This window comes from Nomascus leucogenys, chromosome 15 (genome assembly GCF_006542625.1).
Source record: "Nomascus leucogenys isolate Asia chromosome 15, Asia_NLE_v1, whole genome shotgun sequence".
In the NCBI taxonomy this organism is placed as follows: Eukaryota; Metazoa; Chordata; class Mammalia; order Primates; family Hylobatidae; genus Nomascus; species Nomascus leucogenys.
In genome coordinates this window covers 93,663,805-93,683,215 of record NC_044395.1, presented here as the reverse complement: position 1 = coordinate 93,683,215, position 19,411 = coordinate 93,663,805, and the positions used below count along the sequence as shown (strand labels likewise).

Below are 19,411 nucleotides of genomic sequence, written 5' to 3'. Positions count from 1 at the left end.
CTCTACTAAAAATACAAAAAATTAGCCGGGCATGTTGGCGGGCGCCTGTAGTCCCAGCTACTCAGGAGGCTGAGGCAGGAGAATGGCGTGAACCCAGGAGGTGGAGGTTGCGGTGAGCCAAGATCGCGCCACTGCACTCCAGCCTTGGGGACAGAGAAAGACTCCGTCTCAAAAAAAAAAAAAAAAGAAGTTCAAGTTCTCTCATGACACAATTTAGTTAGCATGGAAAGAGGGTCACGATATAGTGTTAATGGGAAAAGCAAATTGCTAAATATTATACCTTTTATATCTTAAAAACCTAAGTTGAGGCTACGTCTATGGATATAAATATTTGTATGAAGAGGTCTGGAAGGATCCATCACACTTGATTGACAGCATGACTCTAAGGAATAGCAAGGTGATATGGTTTGGCTGTGTCTCCACCCAAATCACACCTTGAATTGTAGTTCCCATAAGCCCCATGCATTGTGGAAGGGACTCTGTAGGAGGTAACTGAATCATGGGGGCAGTTACCGCTATGCTATTCTTGTGATAGTGAGTTCTCACAAGATCTGATGGTTTTATTCTCCCCACTTCACTCGGCACTTCTCTTTCCCGCCATCATATGAAGAAGGATGTGTTTGCTTCCCCTTCTGCCATGATTGTAACTTTCCTGAGGCCTCCCCAGCCATGCGGAACTGTGAGTCAACTAAACTTCTTTCCTTTATAAATTACTCAGTCTTGGGCAGTTCTTTATAGTAGCGTGAGAGTGGACTAATACACAAGGCCAACAGGGCCTTTTGCATTTTACTGCATCTACCTGAGTATTATTTGAATTTAATAAAATATATGTTACTTTCATAATTTTTTAAAATCCAATGAAGATTGAAGATAGGCCTATATTTATCTGGGCCTCACACTGGAACTATGACAGCAAACTGTGGGAAAACTCTTCCCTTTTCAGAATGAAAATCCTTGGCTGGGCTTGGCTGCTAATGTAGGAAGAAGCAGGAAATGCAGATGGTAGAACTCCACCAAAACATCTGCTTATGGCTTGTAAAGACACAGACGGGGGATGGGAGAAGAAGGGAAGATCTTGAGGCTGTTATCCATAGATGAGAAAACGAAAGCCCTGAAAAGTGAAATGATTTGGTAAGTAACAGCCAGGGGTGACCTCAGTCTCCTGAATGCAACCAATGCAATTTTCCCTCACCCAGGCTCTTTTCCCTAGACCTTAAACCAAAGTTGTATCTGCTGGTAGCTCTGAGAATGAGAAAATGGGCCAGGAATGGTAGTTCATGCCTATAATCCCAGCACTTTGGGAGGCCGAGACTGGAAGATTACTTGAGGTTAGGAGTTCGAGACCAGCCTGGCCAACATGGTGAAACCCCATCTCTACTAAAAATACAAAAATTAGCCGGGTGCAGTGGTGCATGCCTGTAGTCCCAGCTACTTGGAGGCTGAGGCAGGAGAATCGCTTTAACCTGGGAGGTGGAGATTGCAGTGAGCCGAGATTGTGCCACTGCACTCCAGCCTGGACAACAGAATGAGACTCCATCTCAAAAAAATAAAATAGAGAGAGAATGAGAAAATGAACTAGAGGTACCTGATACTTTTTATTTTACTAAAGAAATCCTTGAGGGATCTTCAATATCATCTGTAAGCTCACAGGCCTTAAAAGAGAAATCGTTCTGCACAAACACGTCCATAAAGCAGAAGTGGGAAGACTTCCCTATTATTTTATTTTATTTTATTTATCTTTTATTTTTGACACAGAGTCTTGCTATGTCACCCACGCTGGAATGCAGTGGCACAATCCCGACTCACTGCAACCTCCACTTCCTGGGTTCAAACAATTCTCGTGCTTCGGCCTCCCAAGTAGCTGGGACTATAGGTGTGCACCACCATACCTGGCTAATTTTTGTATTTTTAGTAGAGACGGGGTTTCATCATGTTGACCAGGCTGGTCTCGAACTCCTGACCTCAAGTGATCCACAATCCTTGGGCTCCCAAAGTGTTGGGATTACAGGAGTGAGCCACCACATCTGGCCCCTATTATTTTATAGACCAGCACTACTCTTATAACAAAACCAGACAATACCTTTTAGCAAAACAAAACTACAGACCAATACCCCTCATGAACATGAAACTAAAAATTCCTAACAATGGCCTGGCCGTTGTTAGGAATTTCTTTTTTTCTTTTTTTTTTTTTTCCATTTTGCGATGGAGTCTCACTCTTGTCACCCAGGCTAGAGTGCAGTGGCATGATCTCAGCTCACTGCAACCTCTGCCTCCCAGGTTCAAGCAATTCTCCTGCCTCAGCCTCCTGAGTGGCTGGGATTAGAGGCACCCACCACCATACCCAGCTAATTTTTTTGTGTTTTTAGTAGAGACAGGGTTTCACCATGTTGGCCAGGCTGGTCTCGAACTTCTGACATTAGGTGATCCTCCTGCCTTGGCCTCCCAAAGTGCTGGGATTACAGGCATGAGCCACCACATCTGGCCAGGAATTTCTGGCCTGTGATCATCTCAATAGATGAAGAGAAAGCATTTGCCAAAATTTGATAACCAGTCATAGATGAAGAGAAAGCATTTGCCAAAATTTGATAACCAGTCATGATAAAAATTCACAGCAAATTTGCTAGAGATGGGAATTTCCTCAGCCTGATAAAGGGCCTCTCTGAAACAAAATTAAAACTATACCCGACATCATACTTTAGAGAAAGACTGATATTTTCCTCCAGTGCCAGGATCAAGGCAAGGATGTCCACTCTCCTTATTTCTATTCAGCAAAGTACTAGAAGTTCTAGCCAGTGCAATAAGGCAAGAAAAACAAATAAAAGACTTACAGATTTGAAAGAATGAGAAGTGTCTTTATTCACAGATAACATAATTTCCTATTTAGAAAAATCTCAAAGAGTCTATAAAAAGCTACTAGAACTAAAATGAGTTTAGGAGGGTCATATGATATAAGGTTTTTAAAATTATATTTCTATACACTAACAAAGAAATTTTTATATTACTGTTTGTCAAAGCACTGAAAAACATGCAAAACATATGTACAAATTTGTATGTTGAAAACTATAAAACATTGATGAGAGAAAAGAAAGAATACCTAAGTAAATGGAGAGAGATATGTTCATGGATTAAAAAAAAAAAAAAAAAAAAAAAAAACACTGTTAAGATAGTGATCTCTAATTGGTCTAGTTTCAAAGACATTCCAACCAAAAATCCAGGAGGCTTTTTAAATAGAAATTGACAAGAAGATACTAAAATCTGTATACAAAGCATAAGACCTAGATAGCCAAAAAGATTTTTTAAAAGAATAAAGAATACTCACACTATCTGATTTCAAGACTTACTACAGAACTAAAGCAGTGAAACTCAATCAAGGTCAATTTTACTCCCTAGGGGGACATTTAGCAATGTCTGGAAACATTATTGGTTGTCACAACTAAGAATGAGGGGAGTTACTGACATCTACCAGGCAGTCAGAAATATTGCTAAACTTCTAATGCACAGGACAGGCATCCACAACAAAGAACCGTTGAACCCAAAATGTTAATAGTGCTGCCATTAAGAAACTCTGAACTAGAGAAATCAAGACAGTGCTGTACTGGCATATGGAGAGAAGTACAATAGAACAGACTAGAATCTAGAAATAAACCCAGACATACATGGAGCCAAGATAAGTCAATGGACCAAGGACAGTCTTTTCAACAAGTGGTGCTAGAATAATTAAATATCCATATAAAAAAATTAACCTTGATTCTTACTTTGCACCATACACAAATATTAACATGAAATGGATCACAGACCTAAAAGTAAAAATAAAAATACAAAACTTCTAGAAGAAATCATAGATATTTGTGACCTTGGCACACATTAGGCAATTTCTATGCTAGGACACAAAAAGCACAAATCTTAAATTGAAAAGTTGATAGAGTTGATCTAAATTTAAAACTTCTCTCCTTTAAAAGAAAAAAAACAAAAAAAAAACATTGTTAATAAAATGAAAAGACAAGCCACAGACCAGGAGAACACATTTGCAAAACACCTATCTGATAAAAGACTTGTATCCAGACTATATAAAGAAAGCTCAAAACTCAGTAAAAAGAAAACAATCCAATTTTTAAATGGGCAAAATAACTTAACAGACACTTCAAAGTAGAGATATAGATGGCAAGTAAGAACATGAAAAGATATGCAACAATAAAATTATTAGTAATTAGAGAAATGTAAACTAAAACTGGAATGAGATACCACTAAACAACTATTAGAATGGCTGACATCTAAATTAAAAGGAAAAAAAAAGCTGACAATATCAAATGCCAGTGAGGATACAGAGGAACAAGTAGAACTCTCATACATTGCTAATGAGAATGCAAAACTGTACAGCTACTTTGAAAAACAGTTTGGCAGTTTCTTATAAGGCGAAACACATCCCTAACACATGATCAAGCAATCCCACCCCTAGGCATTTACCCAAAAGGAATGAAAACTGCCCACAGAAAGACTTCCATGTCATAAACTGGAAACAACCCAAATGTCCATCAACTGCTGAATGAATAAGCAAACTGTGGTGCAATGGAATACTATTCAGCAACAAAAAGAACAGAATTAGTGATCGATGCAATGACACGGATGATTTTCAAGAGCATTATGCTAAGTGAAAGAAGCCAAATGCAAGGTACAATTCCATTTCTACGACCTTCTGGGAAAGGCAAAACTACAGGGATGGAAAATACATGGGTGGTTTCCAGGGACTGGGTGTGTTGGGGGAGTGGATTAACTGCAAGGGGCAAGAGGGAACTTTTTGGGGTGACAGAAATGTTCTATATCTGGATTGTGGTGGTGGACGCATGATTGCACACTTTTGTCAAAACTCATCATGCAGTACACCTACAAAGGATGAATTTCACTGTATGTAAATTACACCTTAATAAACTTGACTTTAAAAAAAGAAGAAAAAGCTGGTGGCTGATGAGTGTGTTCTCTTTGTACTGCATGACATTTTAGAAATCTGAACTAATTGGTGATATTTGAAAACAAAAAGATTCTAAATAAAGATCTGGCTTTTGTTGAGAAGTCAGAACTATGGCACCCTGAGCCTCGGTCCCATGCAGGCTGCCACTAAGCAGTGGCTGCCTCCTTGAGCAACGCAGGCACTTGCTGTCCTGCCACATCCCCCAACCTGACCCAATTCATGGAAGTACTTTACCCACCTGCCACTGCACCTGCTGAGTGAGAGTTTCTTGTCCTGGACTACGGGCTGCCTGAGGGCAGGGTCCAGGCCTGGCCTGTTCTCACTACACCCCCAGCATCTAGTGGAGGGCCTGGCACATGCTGGGTGCTTGATAAACACTGCTGAATTAATAAGACTCAGTTGCCACCTTCCCACCAGCTCCTAAAACTGACATTTACAACAGCCAGATTGCTAACTGCTCCTTTGGTCCTGAAGTCCCCAAAGAGAGTCACCATCCATGGCAGCCATCCCGTGACCCAGAATAATGTGTCCCTCTGTGTGTTTAGAAATCCCCTCTAATATGTTGTCAAGCAACGACAATGTTTTAAGGTCATTCCAACTATTCATTTTTGTCTGGGGAAGAGTGGAGTTTTTGTTTGTCTTTAAAAAAAAAAAAAAAAGAAAGAAAGAAAACCACAATACGGGCTTGAAGGTTAATGAAAATGAAAAGGGAAGTGTGCACATTCACTTTGAATATTCTCAGATCATATTCCAGTAATTTGAGACTTGAGCTAAGTAAGCTTCTGAGATATTCTTTGGTCGTCATCAGAATTTCAGGATCCTGAAGTTTCCATGGTGGTGGTCAGCTTGAGGGAAGGATGTGGGTCAGCAAGGGGACATCTAACTTCTGTTTTATGCCAGTATTAAAAGTACAGTAACACTGTACTTTTCCAAGTACAAGTAACACTGTACTTTTAATATTTAATACACTTTCTTCTTTTTCTACCTCCTTGTTATTTTATTTTGTCTCTTGCTTGTCCCCCTTCTCCCTGAACCCCCAAATGCTGCAGTATCCCAGCCCCTCAGAGCCCTTCAGCCCCCCAAGGAGGGCCAGGGGAAGTCTCAGGGCAGGGAGAGGGTGCAAGGGACTCCTCCCTACAGCACCCTGTCTGGCCCCAAGATCATTTTCTTTACTTTGTGGGGATGGGAAGGATGAGATGGGGGCAAGATTTGGGACATCCTGTAAGAATCTTTGAAGTACTAATCATACTGAGAGTAAAAAGTCAAAATATATTTTATTGGGCCATCTACATTTGGGGGAAAAACACCAAATCAAACACTCTGGTCATATGTCTTTCATGTTTAAAAATGAGAAAGTGTGAACACATATAATTAGACCTCATCTTAACCCTCCCTTGGCCCACCTCCCCCATGACTCTGCTTTTCTCTAGAGAAAAGACTTCAGAAGAATTGTCTTATGTGTTGCCTCCAATGCCTCTTTTTCCTTTCTCTCTTGAACCATCTGCAGTTAGAGTTTTATCCCCATCACTCGTAGAGCCACTAACCACCTTCACACCTCCAAACTCAACGTGCATTGCTAGTGCCTATCTAACTGCACTCTCTGCAGCATCTGTCCAAGCCAATCACACCCTCCTCCTTGATTGCTTTCTTCTCTTAGCACCCAGGACACCATATACACTTTCTTCTCTTCCTACTGCCTTGTTTTTTTCTCTATCTCTTGCTGGTCCCCTTCACCCTGAACCCCTGAAAACTGTGGTAATCCCAGGTTCATTGCTCAGATCTCCCTCTCTCTTCTCCATACTCACTTTCTAGGTTTCTTATTCACTCCCACGCTGATGGCTCCCAAATTTATGCCTTAGGACCTGTTATCGCCCTAGAATTCCAGACTACTTTGTTCAACTGGCAACCTGACATCTCCACTTGAATAAACATTTCAAGCTTTACATACCCCCAAATGAACTCTTATTTTCTTACCCCAAACCTGAACTGCTGTCTCAGTTAATGGCAACTTCATCTTCCCAGTTGCTTGAGCCAAAGACCTTGGAGCCATATCAATTCCTTTCTTTCTCTCCTACCCTTTTAATCCACCAGATAATTCTACTAACTCTATCTTCAAGAGACATCCAAAATCTAACCACTTCTCCTGCTACCACCCTCTCTAAGCCATCTTTATCTGCAGATTGATTTCAACAACAGCTTCCTTCCTGATCTCCTGGCTCCCATACTTGACCTTACAGACTTTTCTCTCCACAACAACCAGGGTGATTCTTTTAAAACTGAAGTCAGATTATGTCACCTCTTGTTTGGATGCTCCAGTGGCTGACCATCTCATTCCAACTAAAGTACCCAGTCATCACCACAGCCAGTAAGTCCTATAGGATCCAGCCTCATCTCTCTCTTCAACATCGTTTCTCACTACTCTCCCTTTGCCCATTCAATTCTACACTGGCATTCCTGCTCTTCCTCAAACAACGCAAGCACAATCTCTGCTCAAGGCCTTTGCACTTGCTTTTCCCACAGCCTGGAATATTATTCTCCCAGATTTCCACTGTTAGGTCTACTCAAGGCCATCTCCTCAGAAAGGCCTCCTCTCACCACTCCATCTAGACAAGTTCATGTGTGAAGGCAGTATCCCCTACCCTGATTTATTTTGCTCCACAGAGCTTACCATCACCCAATCTACAGGTATTCGCTTATTGCCACTTATTTCTCAAAATGGGGTCCACAAACTTGCATCGTCAGCATTACTCAAGTGCTTGTTAACAATGCAGACTCTCAAGCCTTATTTCAGACCTGCTGAATCAGAATCCACATTTCAACAAGATCTTCACGTGATTGGTAAGCACAGTCAAGTTTCGACGGCACTGGGCTCAATATTCCGAGGTAACGGTAACGAACAAAAACAAGCCCCATTCTCTCTAACCCCTGTGAGAACAGGCCCTGTTTTTGTTCATTACTATTACCTCAGAATATTGAGGCATTCAAAACATATAAAGGAATGAATGAATGAATGAACAAATGAACTTGAGCCTATTCTAGACTCGACTGCAAGTTGATGATGTGTACAAGGAGGTTGGGGAGCGGCAAGGAGGACGTCCCAGATCAAAACTATCTCCCCGCACACTGTTATAAATTAGAAATTCTTTGGTATCGATTCATCAAGAAGAGCTAAGTATTCTAAATACATATGCGCCCAATGCAGGGGTACCCAGATTCATAAAATTCTTAGAGACCTACAAAGTTATGAGACCTGCAAAGAGACTTAGACTCACACACAATAATAGTGGGAGACTTTAACACCCCACTGACGATATTAGACAGATCATCAAGACAGAAAATTAACAGAAGTATTCAGGACCTGAACTCAGCTCTGGATCAAGCCGACCTGATAGCTATCCACAGAACTCTCCACCCCAAACAACAGAATATACATTCTTCTTATCACCATACATCACTGATGCTAAAATTGATCATGTAATCAGAAGAAATTCTTTGGTATCAGCAAAACCTTCTACCGACATACAAATATACTCCCTTAATAAAGCAGTCCTTCAAAACTTACTGTGAATTATTTAAATCAGACAGTATTCTAAAATCTAACAGAAACAGCCAAACAGGGGGAACAGGAATGTAAAGACTGAAAATTTAAGAAATTCCTATTCTGTGCTGGGTATTGTAACAGGCAATAGGCAAATCAGGAACTAACAAGTTGGAGGGAGAAGCACACAGATGCTCAGAGCCCTTCAGCCGGCAGAAGAGGGCCTGGGGAAGCCCCAGCATGCAGAGAGGGTATTGAGGACTCCTCCCTACAGCGCCCTGTGCTCTGACCACAAAGAACCCTTTACTTTTCCTCTGCCAGAAATGCCACCATCAACACTGCCAACCCCAACTCATCCTTCAAGGCCCCCGTGCCCCCAGAATTAACGATTCCCTCATTAGCTCTGATCACACAGTACAGAGGGCAAGGGACTGATCGCCCTCTTCTTGAGGAGCTTCTACAAACTGTCTCGTCCTTATTCACCTCTGTATCCCCTGCCCCTGCACAGCACCTAGACAGAGTAAACACTCCATCTGTTTCTGCCATTTTAAAAGAGCAGGTAGCATTCATTGAGTGCTTACTGTATACGAAGCACTGTTTTAAATACTTTAGATGCATTAACTCATGTAATCCTCACAAGAACTCAATGAGATTGGAACTATTATTGTCCCCATTTTCCAGATGAGAGAACTGAGACCCAGACAGTAACACTGAGTAGCTACACATGAACAGATGAGCACGATCCCTGTACATAACAGGCACACAGTAAGTGTTTACTGACATGAACTGAATGGAAGCTCAGTAGTTAAAAAGACAGTGAAGTCAAATTTGAGCTCTACCATTTTGCCCAGAGCCTGGATGGCCAAAGAGAATAGAGGGTGTCAGTACTCAGTACTACAAAGAAACTTCTTTCCCACACCAACCTCCCGCATCCAAAACAGAACTTACTGACTGGGAGCAAGACGGAAGACGGAGATGGAAGTTAGGAGTCTAATGGAGGGCAATGAAGATGACAACAGCCTTTTCTTTATGTGGAAAAGAGAAGGAACTCTGATTCCTTTAGAATATTCAAGCAAAAGAGGTTGGGGTGGGGTGGGTGGAAGTAGACTGGGAACACACTGCAGAGTCTCCAGGACAGGAAGGTGCTGAACAATTGCTACAGAATTTTCCAGAAACAAGTCTATGCTTGCCCATTTTTCGACCAAGGCAAATGTCTGGCTTAGCCTTCCTTAAACAACAAGAAAGGGCAGCCGTGTAAATGATGGGACTGTAGCAAGCCAGCACTTTGAGTAAGATCTCAGGCAGCTCAGGGTTGGACGCATTCTACAGTGAGTGGCAGCACCAAACCGCAGCGACTCCTCAGAAAAAGTTCCAAACTAAGTTGTTTGCAGGAAGTCAAAGGCCCCAGAAATTGTCATTCATTCTCCCGCCTCCCTCCTGACACCACTTCTTCCCACAAACCCCTTAGGATGCCCTGCATTAGGCCCAGGACTCACCTACCCTGGGGTGAAACTGCCTCCAGTGGAAATCAGAGAACAAATGAGAGCAGGTAGGAGGTAAGAGTTACACACAGGGAACCCAGTGTTTAACCCTTCCATTGAGTCATGGAATTGAATCCGTGGCAAACCCACAGAAAACCACGGAGCCCAGAGGTGGACTGTGGATCCACAGGTAGGCTGGACCACAGGAAGCTGGTCATAAAGGGGGACAGCAGAAAGGGCATCCAAAAAGCATAGAGGAAGCAACGAGTCGCTCGGATGAGATGGAGAAAGATGGAGAGGACTTTGGGGAGGAACATCAACGTTTAATGATTTTTACCATCATTGTAATCAAAGCATCTTTCCCAGCCCCATATCCCCATGACCACCACACTGAAAGGAAAAAGAAAGAGGACACGAGGGCTAAACCCAAACAATGTGGATCAGAAGTCCCCTAAGTCAGGCTCTGGCTGTCTGAAAGAGGAGCCAAGATAAGTGACGGAGGTTCAGAAGTCTCAAGGTACAAAGGTCAGAAGGGAAATCAGAAATTCAAAACTGATCCGAGGAAATCACCCAACATCAGGCTGAACGGGAACAACACATGAAAGCCAGTTTCACATATTACAGACGGCTGAACAAATGAACATCATCCCGAAGCAAATATCTCATAAGCAGTTCACAAAAACGACCAAGGACTTGATATCCTTTAATCAAAAACAGGATGTATGTTTCTGAGCCAATGAATACCAAGGTATTTACGTGGGTCTTTCTCAGGCCTTACCTTTTAACAATTATGCCAAATACACATCACTAAAAACTGCTACAGGCATAAAGATCGGGGGCTAAAATTCGTCAGAGGTTTTTCTCAAGTCTGTGGCACACATCCAAAGATTCCTGAACTTTGAAACCACTATAATCACAATAGAAAATTCTTTGACAGTAACTTGCAAGCACAAGCACCACCTGTCAGTGACTCTTTAAGTGAATCGAAGGAAAATGGGCTCTGAATTAAGCTGCTGAAGACGAGAAATATTTTTAACCTAAAACTCTCTTATCTAAAACAATGTCAGCCCCTTACAATTAGGAATTTTAATCTAATTTGGGGGAGGGGGTACTCTGAGAAAGAAGAGGTCATTAGTCCTTGCTAAAAAATGCAAAACTACAGGAACACATTATCTGAAGTGAGAACTATATTCCTTGATAAGGCAGTGTATCAAGAGCTCAGAATTTCATCAGAAACACAAAAGCCTGCCCTTTCCAAGTGCCGGCAGTAATCATTCTTATTTCCAGGACAACTGCTTACCGCACAGCTTAAGTTTTGAAGCACACTTAGCAGAATAATCCACCCCCACCTAGAATACTTACAACAGATTTCTCAAAATTGTCCAAGGAATTACAGAAATCTATTTCCTGGGGATTGCTGGAAGTCTACAAGCCAAGCATGACTATTTTTAACTAACCTGCAAACAGTGGATTATATACTTAATGAGCGCCTGCATCCCTTTGCAAGGTGCAAGCAATTATTGGAGAGACCTCCTTCCCAAAAGAAAAGGGTTCCGCTATCAACACAGGAGAAACTGTGTTGATATTTGGGAAGCCGACACGCGGATTGCCTAAAACTCTCTAGCCATTTCATGCAGTTAAGACAAAGTGGACACTCAACAGAGAGCCCAAAATACCAGGGACTTCGCCACCCTGAAACGTGTTCTAATGATACATTTCCCGTTTAAGGTGTCCTAAACACACATCTTTCTCTAAATAAAGCGTGCCTGCGGGACCACTAGGAAGGTTCTACAACTTGTCCAAAAAGAAGAGGCGATTGCACCTGTTTTTTTTCTTCCCCGCCCAAAGTGCCTTCCCGAAAGACGGATTTCTGACAGTTCGCCGGCTGTTGCAGCCGCAAAGGGCGGAGAGAATCCCAGAGCCGGTGCTGCCAATACCTCTCCACCGCCACCTGGGCAGGTGTGGGTCCCGACCCGCCGCCCCGCTCCTCCAGAAACCTCCGCGGACGCCCCGCCGCCGAGCGCTTACCCGGGTTGGCCTGGCCGTGCTCCAGGAGGGCCGCCAGCAGCAGGAGTCCCAGCAGCAGCGTCGGTGGCCGCGGGGGTGCATCGTGGGACGCGCCCGCCCCGGGACCCCTCACGCCCGTGCAGCGCGCGGCTCCCCAGCCGGCCCGACCAAGCCCACGCGCCACGGGCCGGCCCCCGCGGCCCCGCGTCGCGGGCCCAGCTTCCCTTGAGCCCTGAGGCTTGGCCTCCTGCGGAGCCATAGGGACGCTTCACACATCCAGGCCGCTGCCTCGCTCTGCACCGCGCCGGGGAGCCCAGCCCTCGGCGCCCCGGTCCTCACCGGGCATCGCCGGCCACGGCCCGGGCGCCGGAGGGAGGGGGCGCCGAGCGGCGCGACTGGCTCGCTCGTCCTGCCGCTCCCGGGGCGGGCTCCAGGGAGCCGCGGCTTCACCCGCGCAGGGGCCGGGCCCGCATGGAGCCGCGGCGGGCGCGGGCCGGGGTTCCCACGGTGCCTGTCGCCGCACGCCGGCGCGATTGGGGCGGCGAGGATGGGACGGGCGCCGCCCGGGGCCCCCTCCCCCGGTCCGGCTCCTGCAGAACGAGGGGGCGAGGCTGCCGGGAACGGGGGTGGCGGCCGCGGGGCGCGCTCGGGTCCCTCCCTCCCGCCGCCGCTGCAGCCTCGGCGCCCCGCTGTCCTGGCTCCTCGCTCCTCGCTCCTCGTTCCTCGCTGGGCTTCGGGTTCCAGCCCCGGCTCCGGCTTGGGCTCCCGGGCCGCGAGAGCTACCGCAGCTCAGAGCGGTGCCTCATTGACAAAGAAAGCACGTAGCCTCCGGATCGGGCGAGGAGGCGAGGAGGCGAGGCCGGCGCGCGCGCGCAGCCCCGCGCGGAGCCACCGCGCGCTCCCAGCTCCCGCGCGCCCAGCTGGGCTCGGGACCCAGGAGGGGGACCCCTCCCGGCGGCTCCCGCGCAGCGGAGGTCCTTAAGGGGAGGGCTTCCCTCCCCTCCTGTCCCCCATCTAGAGAAGGGAAGGTTGGCGGGAGAGGTCGTCTGGCCGGGGAGGAGGGTCATGGTCAACGTGCCCAAGCGGCAGGAAAGCTCTTTGTAGAAGGGCGGGCGCGCTTTGTGCTGTTTGTTCACTACTTCTCCGAGGGGCCGACGGACACCCGCATGCCAGTTTACCCCTGAGGAGCTCAAGCGGCTGTGGGCTAGTTGCAATAACACGCTGGATTAAAACACATTATAATTATTTGTTGCAGCCACACTACGTGCAAAGCATTACACTGCACACTGGGAAGACCGGGGAAGGTTTTCCAAAAAAGTCTCTTCCCCCAAACAGGAGAGGCAGGCAGCTCCTGCTCAGAGGGACAAAAGGCCCAGGCGTCACCTGAGTTGGTCCCCTGGTCTTCGCCCTTGCTAGCCTTGATGGCCTTAGCAAGTGACCTGGCTCATACGCGCCTCATCCATCCCCAGTCACTGAGTATCTATTACGGACCCGCTGTTTGCCAGCATCTGTATTAGGCACTGGGGATACAAGCAACGAGGAAACACACACATCCTTGACCCGGTAAAGCTCAGACGCTATTCACTCAACAATACTTATTGACTGCCTGCGATGTGCCAGTGACAACAGCCATAAACAAAATCCCTGCCCTCCTGGAGCTGACATTCTAGTGGGGGTTCACCTGCAATAAACAAATAAGTAATAGAATATTAGATTGGTAAATGCTGTAAAGAAAAATCAGTGTAAAAGAATGAAATGTGGGGAGGGTGTGTTGCAATGTTAAACATTGTGAAGAAAGGCCTCGCTGAGAAGGTGACGTTTGACCCAAGATCTGAAGAACATTCCAGATACAGGGAACCAAAAAGACTAACATCCCGGGGCAGAGCGTGCCTGGTGTGTTAGGGCACAGCAACTTAGCCAGGGGATCTGGAAAAGTGTTAGGTTCTAGTTATTGAGCATCTGCAGGATAGAAATAACACCACATTTCTTCTAAGAGACATACTTTTAACATGTTAACTTTTCAGAAGTCAGATGTGTTCTTATAATGTGTGTAAGATTTGTTGAAATATAGTAATACCTTGTTGGGGGTTATGATTTAATTTTGTTCTTTAATTAAACTAGTTGGGCTGTTTTGGTTTGTGTTAAGAAACTTGCCGTCTGGCCTGGTGCGGTGGCTCACGCCTGTAATCCCAGCACTTTGGGAGGCCGAGGCAGGCGAATCGCCTGAGGTCACGAGTTTGAGACCAGCCTGGCCAACATGGTGAAACCCCGTCTCTACTAAAAATACAAAAATTAGCCAGGTGTGGTGGTGCATGCCTGTAATCCCAGCTACTTGGGAGGCTGAGGCAGGAGAATTGCTTCAACCCAGGAGGCGGAGGTTGCAGAGAGCCAAGATCGTGCCACTGCACTCCAGCCTGGGCAACAGAGTGAGATTCCTTCGAAAGAAAGAGAGAGAGAAAGAGAGAGAGGGAGAGAGGGAGGAAGGGAAAGATGCAGTCTAGTTGAAGAGATAAAGCAATTCACTCAATCAGTTGGAGACACTGTGAGAAAGCCAGCCCATGGTCATGGTTCAGGCAGTGTCACAAGACGAACGGCCCTGCAGCCGGTGGCGATCCCACTGACAAGGCGATGGGGAATGAGGATGTCAGGCAAAGAAGAACTGAAACAAGGGCAGGGTTTAGACTCGCTTAGGTGTGGCAGAAAAGGGAGCCCCTGGAGAGAGAAGTGGACGGAGCAGAGGCAGGGAAGGAGGCAGGAAGATCGGTCTTGGAACAGTGGGGCTGCCTGTTTGAGACCCAGAACTCTTATGCTGAGGCCAAGTTGTGAAAGGCCTTGGACACATCTGAAGGAGAGGGAGAGGAGAAGATAAGTCACTCTCAGGAGCACCAATCCTGTACCAGGCTCTGAGTTAAGAGCTCCCGAGAACACAAAGGTGGGTGTGATGGGGGGAAACATGAACCCTTTAGTAGCCACAGCTTCCCCCACCCACCCCTTTTCTGCACCTGGACGATTGTGGTGGTGATGGTGAGTCAGGAACTGAGGAAGCTGGACAGGCTGGCTGCATTCACACGGGAAGCAACTGAATGTTGCTGGCCTAAAGAGGTATAAAAGATCCAGCAGGAGAGACGCTGTGTGCAAAGCAAGAAAGGCAAGACCCGAACACAGCTGGCTTCTCCATGCGAGTTGAGAGAGATTTATTTAGGGGCGACTGCCATGGGGTTGGGAGATAGCAAATGCATATCTCGAGAAAGTTCACTGTATTGTAAATGGGATTTTCCCTTCTCCATTATTTGCCAGACTTACACAAATTATAAATTACTTTCACGTATTGGTTGTTGGACTGGTGTTTCAGTGAATTCGTCTCCCTGATGAGACTGGCCTCAAGACCAGACACCATCCCTTTCCTCAAGAAGCCTACAGTCAGCTGGGCGCAGTGGCTCACGCCTGTAATCCCAACACTTTGGGAGGCCGAGGTGGGTGGATCACGAGGTCAGGAGTTCAAGACCAGCCTGACCAACATGGTGAAACGCTGTCTGTACTGAAAATACAAAAATTAGCTGGGCATGGTGGCATGTGCCTGTAGTCCCAGCTACTCAGGAGGCTACGGCAGGAGAATTGCTTGAACTGGGACCCAGAAGGTGGAGGTTGCAGTGAGCCGAGCTTGCACCAGTGCACTCCAGCCTGGGCTACAGAGCGAGACTCCGTCTCCAAAAAAAAGGAGAAGAAGAAGAAGAGGAAGAGGAAGAAGAAGAAGAAGAGGAAGAAGAAGAAGAAGAAGAAGAAGAAGAAGAAGGAGGAGGAGGAGGAGGAGGAGGAGGAGGAGGAGGAGGAGGAGGAGGAGGAGGAAACCGTCTAATGAGGGGGACAGACACATGCAGCAATAACTTCAGAGCAATGTGCTGAGGATGCGATAGAGGTAGGTGCAGATCGCTCTTCGCCATGGGAATGTGAGCAAGGGGTGGCTATTTCTGCCTGGAGGAGAAAAGGCAAAAGAAGGAAACATTTAAAGTTGGAGTTTGCCAGGCACAGCCAATGGCATGATAGAAAGGCATGAAAGTCTGCAGCATTTTGCAGGGAAGGATAAGGTATCTGGTGAGAGAAGCACAGAGAGAACTTAGGGAGATTCAGCCTCCAGGCAAGGGAGCCAAGTTAGGGGCAGATGTTGAGAGCCTGCGATGCCATGGTATAGAGTTTGTACCTTATTCTTATCCAGGAGGAACCACTCCGGAAGGGTTCTCTGCTGGAGCAGAAAGCTTGGTGAGATCTTTGACTGATGAGTCATTGATTGATGGGCGACTGTACAGACTCTGAAACTTTACTTAGATTTAAATTCAGGCCTTACCATTTACTAGCAGTTTAACTTTGGGCACATCATATAGAGATTACTCTATATCTCTCACCTATAAACTGGAAATGATAAGAGTGACTCCCTCATTGAATTGTCTTGAGGATTGAATTGATACATGTCAAGCATTTAGAAGAATACTTGACACACAGTAAACACTCAGCCAATCTTATTATATGACAATTGCAACCCTCTTAAACCATAAACTCTTTCATTAATTTTAGTCTATTTCTAGGGCTTTGGGGCTTTCTGAGTGTGTAAATTTATTGCTACATAGCTTTCAAAAGTCAGTGTGTTTTGTGCAAAGCATTTTGTTAGGCTGGGAAAAAAGAACAATTTTCGGGCAATTGTTGCAGGCCCACAACAGAAATTTCTGCCATTCATAGAGGGGAAATCTCTGGGCCTCTGCTTTCATTCTTTTTAAAACAAGCAGCTATTTCTCCTCTAGTCCAGAACTCTGTTGCTGACACTCCTTGCTGGAGCAAAGCCCAATTCTACACTGAACTCCTTTTATGCACCCAGGACCGTTCTAGACTCTAGGATTCCTACAGCAAGCAAGGCCTTGTCCCCACCCTCACTGAACTGCATACTTAGGAATAAGTGGGGGAGGCTGGGCGCAGTGGCTCACGCCTGTAATCCCAGCACTTTGGGAGGCTGAGTCGGGTGGATCACTTGAGGTCAGGAGTTCGAGACCAGCCTGGCCAACATGGTGAAACGCCATCTCTACTAAAAATACAAAAATTAGCCAGGCATGATGGTGGGCGCCTGTATCCCAGCAACTAAGGAGGCTGAGGCAGGAGAATCGCTTGAACCTAGGAGGCAGAGTTTGCAGTCAGCCAAGATAGCACCACTGTACTCCAGCCTGGGCGACAGTGAGACACCATCTCAAAAAAAAAAAAAAAAAAAGAGTAAGTGAGGGAGAGGAGTAAACACTCAATTATGCCACAGTTCAGTATATGCTGTCAGGGGGGCGAGAAAGGATGCTGTGGGCTCCTGCAGAGGAAACTGCTGAGAGAGGAGGTTAGGGAGGCAAGCAAGGGACTGGTGCCATGGGGGCCTAAAGTGCCATGGTGTATATTGCAGACATTGAGATAGAAGAAATTCAAAACGAAATTTTAAATATGGTTTTCTTTGCTTCCGTGCCCTTGAGAAAACACTGGATATAACCAGGATGGGTCGTTTACTGGGACTTTCCTGCCTGGCACTGTCCTGGCCCTGAGAAAAATGCTTATCATATGGGTTCCCTGCAGACAGCAACTGCCCCCAAGGGCAAAGAGGTGCAGCTGAATTAACAATGACAGAGGACAGTAGGGAGCTTAGGGACAAGTTTTAAAGCAGAGGAGTGGTGAATGTGTGTTCCAGGAAAATCGCTCTGGCCACCTTGTAGAACGGGTACAAAAGGGGTGAGATAAAGAGGAGGCCGACGACAAGAGGGCTATTGCAGAAACGCAGGTCAACTTGCTTTCCCCTTCCCCTTATATCTCAACCTATTTTTCTAAAACCAGTTTCCCAGGCCCACCCCAAGGCCCAGCACATTGGGCCCAGCAAGACAGTAACAACACCCACCAGGACCAGCCCCTAGACCCGGGGTGAGTGAGGCCGATCTCAGTCCTCAGGGTGTCCCCCGCAGCAGCCTAGCTTCTCAGTGTTTGCTGACTTAAACTTGACATCCACTGATGACATTTCAACTCCTCCAGCTTCCAGCTAATTATCCTCTAAATCCTCCAGGAGGGCCAGGCTCAGCGGCTCACACCTGTAATCCTAGCACTTTGGGAGGCCTGGGCGGGTGGATCATATGAGGTCAGGAGTTTGAGACCACCCTGGCCAACATGGTGAAACCCTATCTCTAATAAAAATAGAAAAATTAGCCAGGCATGGTGGTGCACACCTGCAATCTTAGCTACTAAGGAGGCTGAGGCAGGAGAATCACTTGAACCTGGGAGGCAGAGGTTGCAGTCAGCCGAGATCGTGGCACCGTACTCCAGCCTGGGCAGCAGAGTGAGATTCTGTCTCAAATAAATAAATCATCGAGTGGGAGGAGGCAGGGTCTTTTGTTTGTTTTTTAACCATCAAAGGCCAGTTTGTCTCTCACTAATACTTCTGTTGCTTTTGGGGTTCATCCAATAGCAGAGCAGAGATCTGGTCTAGCGTTTGACACTGTGGGGCTAACTCATTTTTACTGTCTCTGTTTACCCTCAATTTCTTGCCTAACTGTGTTGAGACTATTTCTCGGGCTCTATGGGGTGGAAACCAGGATTGGTCATTGAAAATCTCAATGATTTACAACCTGAATTGAAGTCCTAACTCCATCACCTAATAACTGGTAACCTTGAGAAAACTTTAAAACGCTACCACACTATCCCTTTCAGAAACTAGAGATATCTACCCAAGATATCAAGATACATGTATCTACTCAAAACAAATAAAAGCATATGTCCACACAATGCTTTTACACAAATATATGGAGCAGCATTATTCACAATAGCCAAAAAGTGGGAAGAACTCATGACCTGGTGAAAAGATAAATAAAATCTGGGACAACCAAATGCTGTTCATCAATAAAAAGGAAGAAAGTACTGATACATGCTACAACACTGATGAATTGAAAATACTACGCTAAGTGAAAGAAGCCAGTCACAAAAGGTCACAATATTCTATGACTCCATTTGTATGAAGTGTCCAGAAAAGGCAAACCGAAGAGAAAGTAGATTAGCAATTACCTGGGGCTGGGGAATAAAAACAAAAAGTGACTGTAATGGGCACAAAGTTTCTTTTTAGGGTAATAGAAATGTTTTAAAATTAGATTGTGGTCATAGATATTTTAATATCCTCCTAAAGCCAGGCACAGTGGCTCCAGCCTGGAATTCCAGCACTGGGAGGCCAAGGTGGGATTACTTGAAGCCAGGAGTTCAAGCCCAGCCTGGGCAATACAGCAAGACCCTGTCTCTAAAAAAGTAAAGAAAAGAAAAGTCCTCCAAAAAGTCCTCCAAGAGATTGGACATCATCTTGACAGTGACAGTGAAAATTTGAAAGCAGGCTGGCATCCAATGGTAACTTCAGAATTTTCATGAGAA

General features: G+C 45.9%; 1 protein-coding gene across 4 annotated transcripts in view; it reads right to left on the bottom strand.

Annotated features, from left to right (window-relative positions):
* The window catches only part of KIAA1549L (KIAA1549 like), a 308,930-nt gene extending 296,026 nt beyond the window's left edge, over positions 1–12,904 (bottom strand). For 3 of the 4 annotated variants that reach the window (XM_030794655.1, XM_030794656.1, XM_030794658.1), the window contains exon 1: positions 12,014–12,904. In XM_030794655.1, coding sequence (XP_030650515.1) covers positions 12,014–12,251 — 238 coding nt within the window. In that variant the 5' untranslated portion in view covers positions 12,252–12,904. The remainder of the gene's footprint in view (positions 1–12,013) is intronic. The other variant, XM_030794657.1, reaches the window with a different exon arrangement.
* Between the last annotated feature and the right edge of the window lie 6,507 nt (positions 12,905–19,411).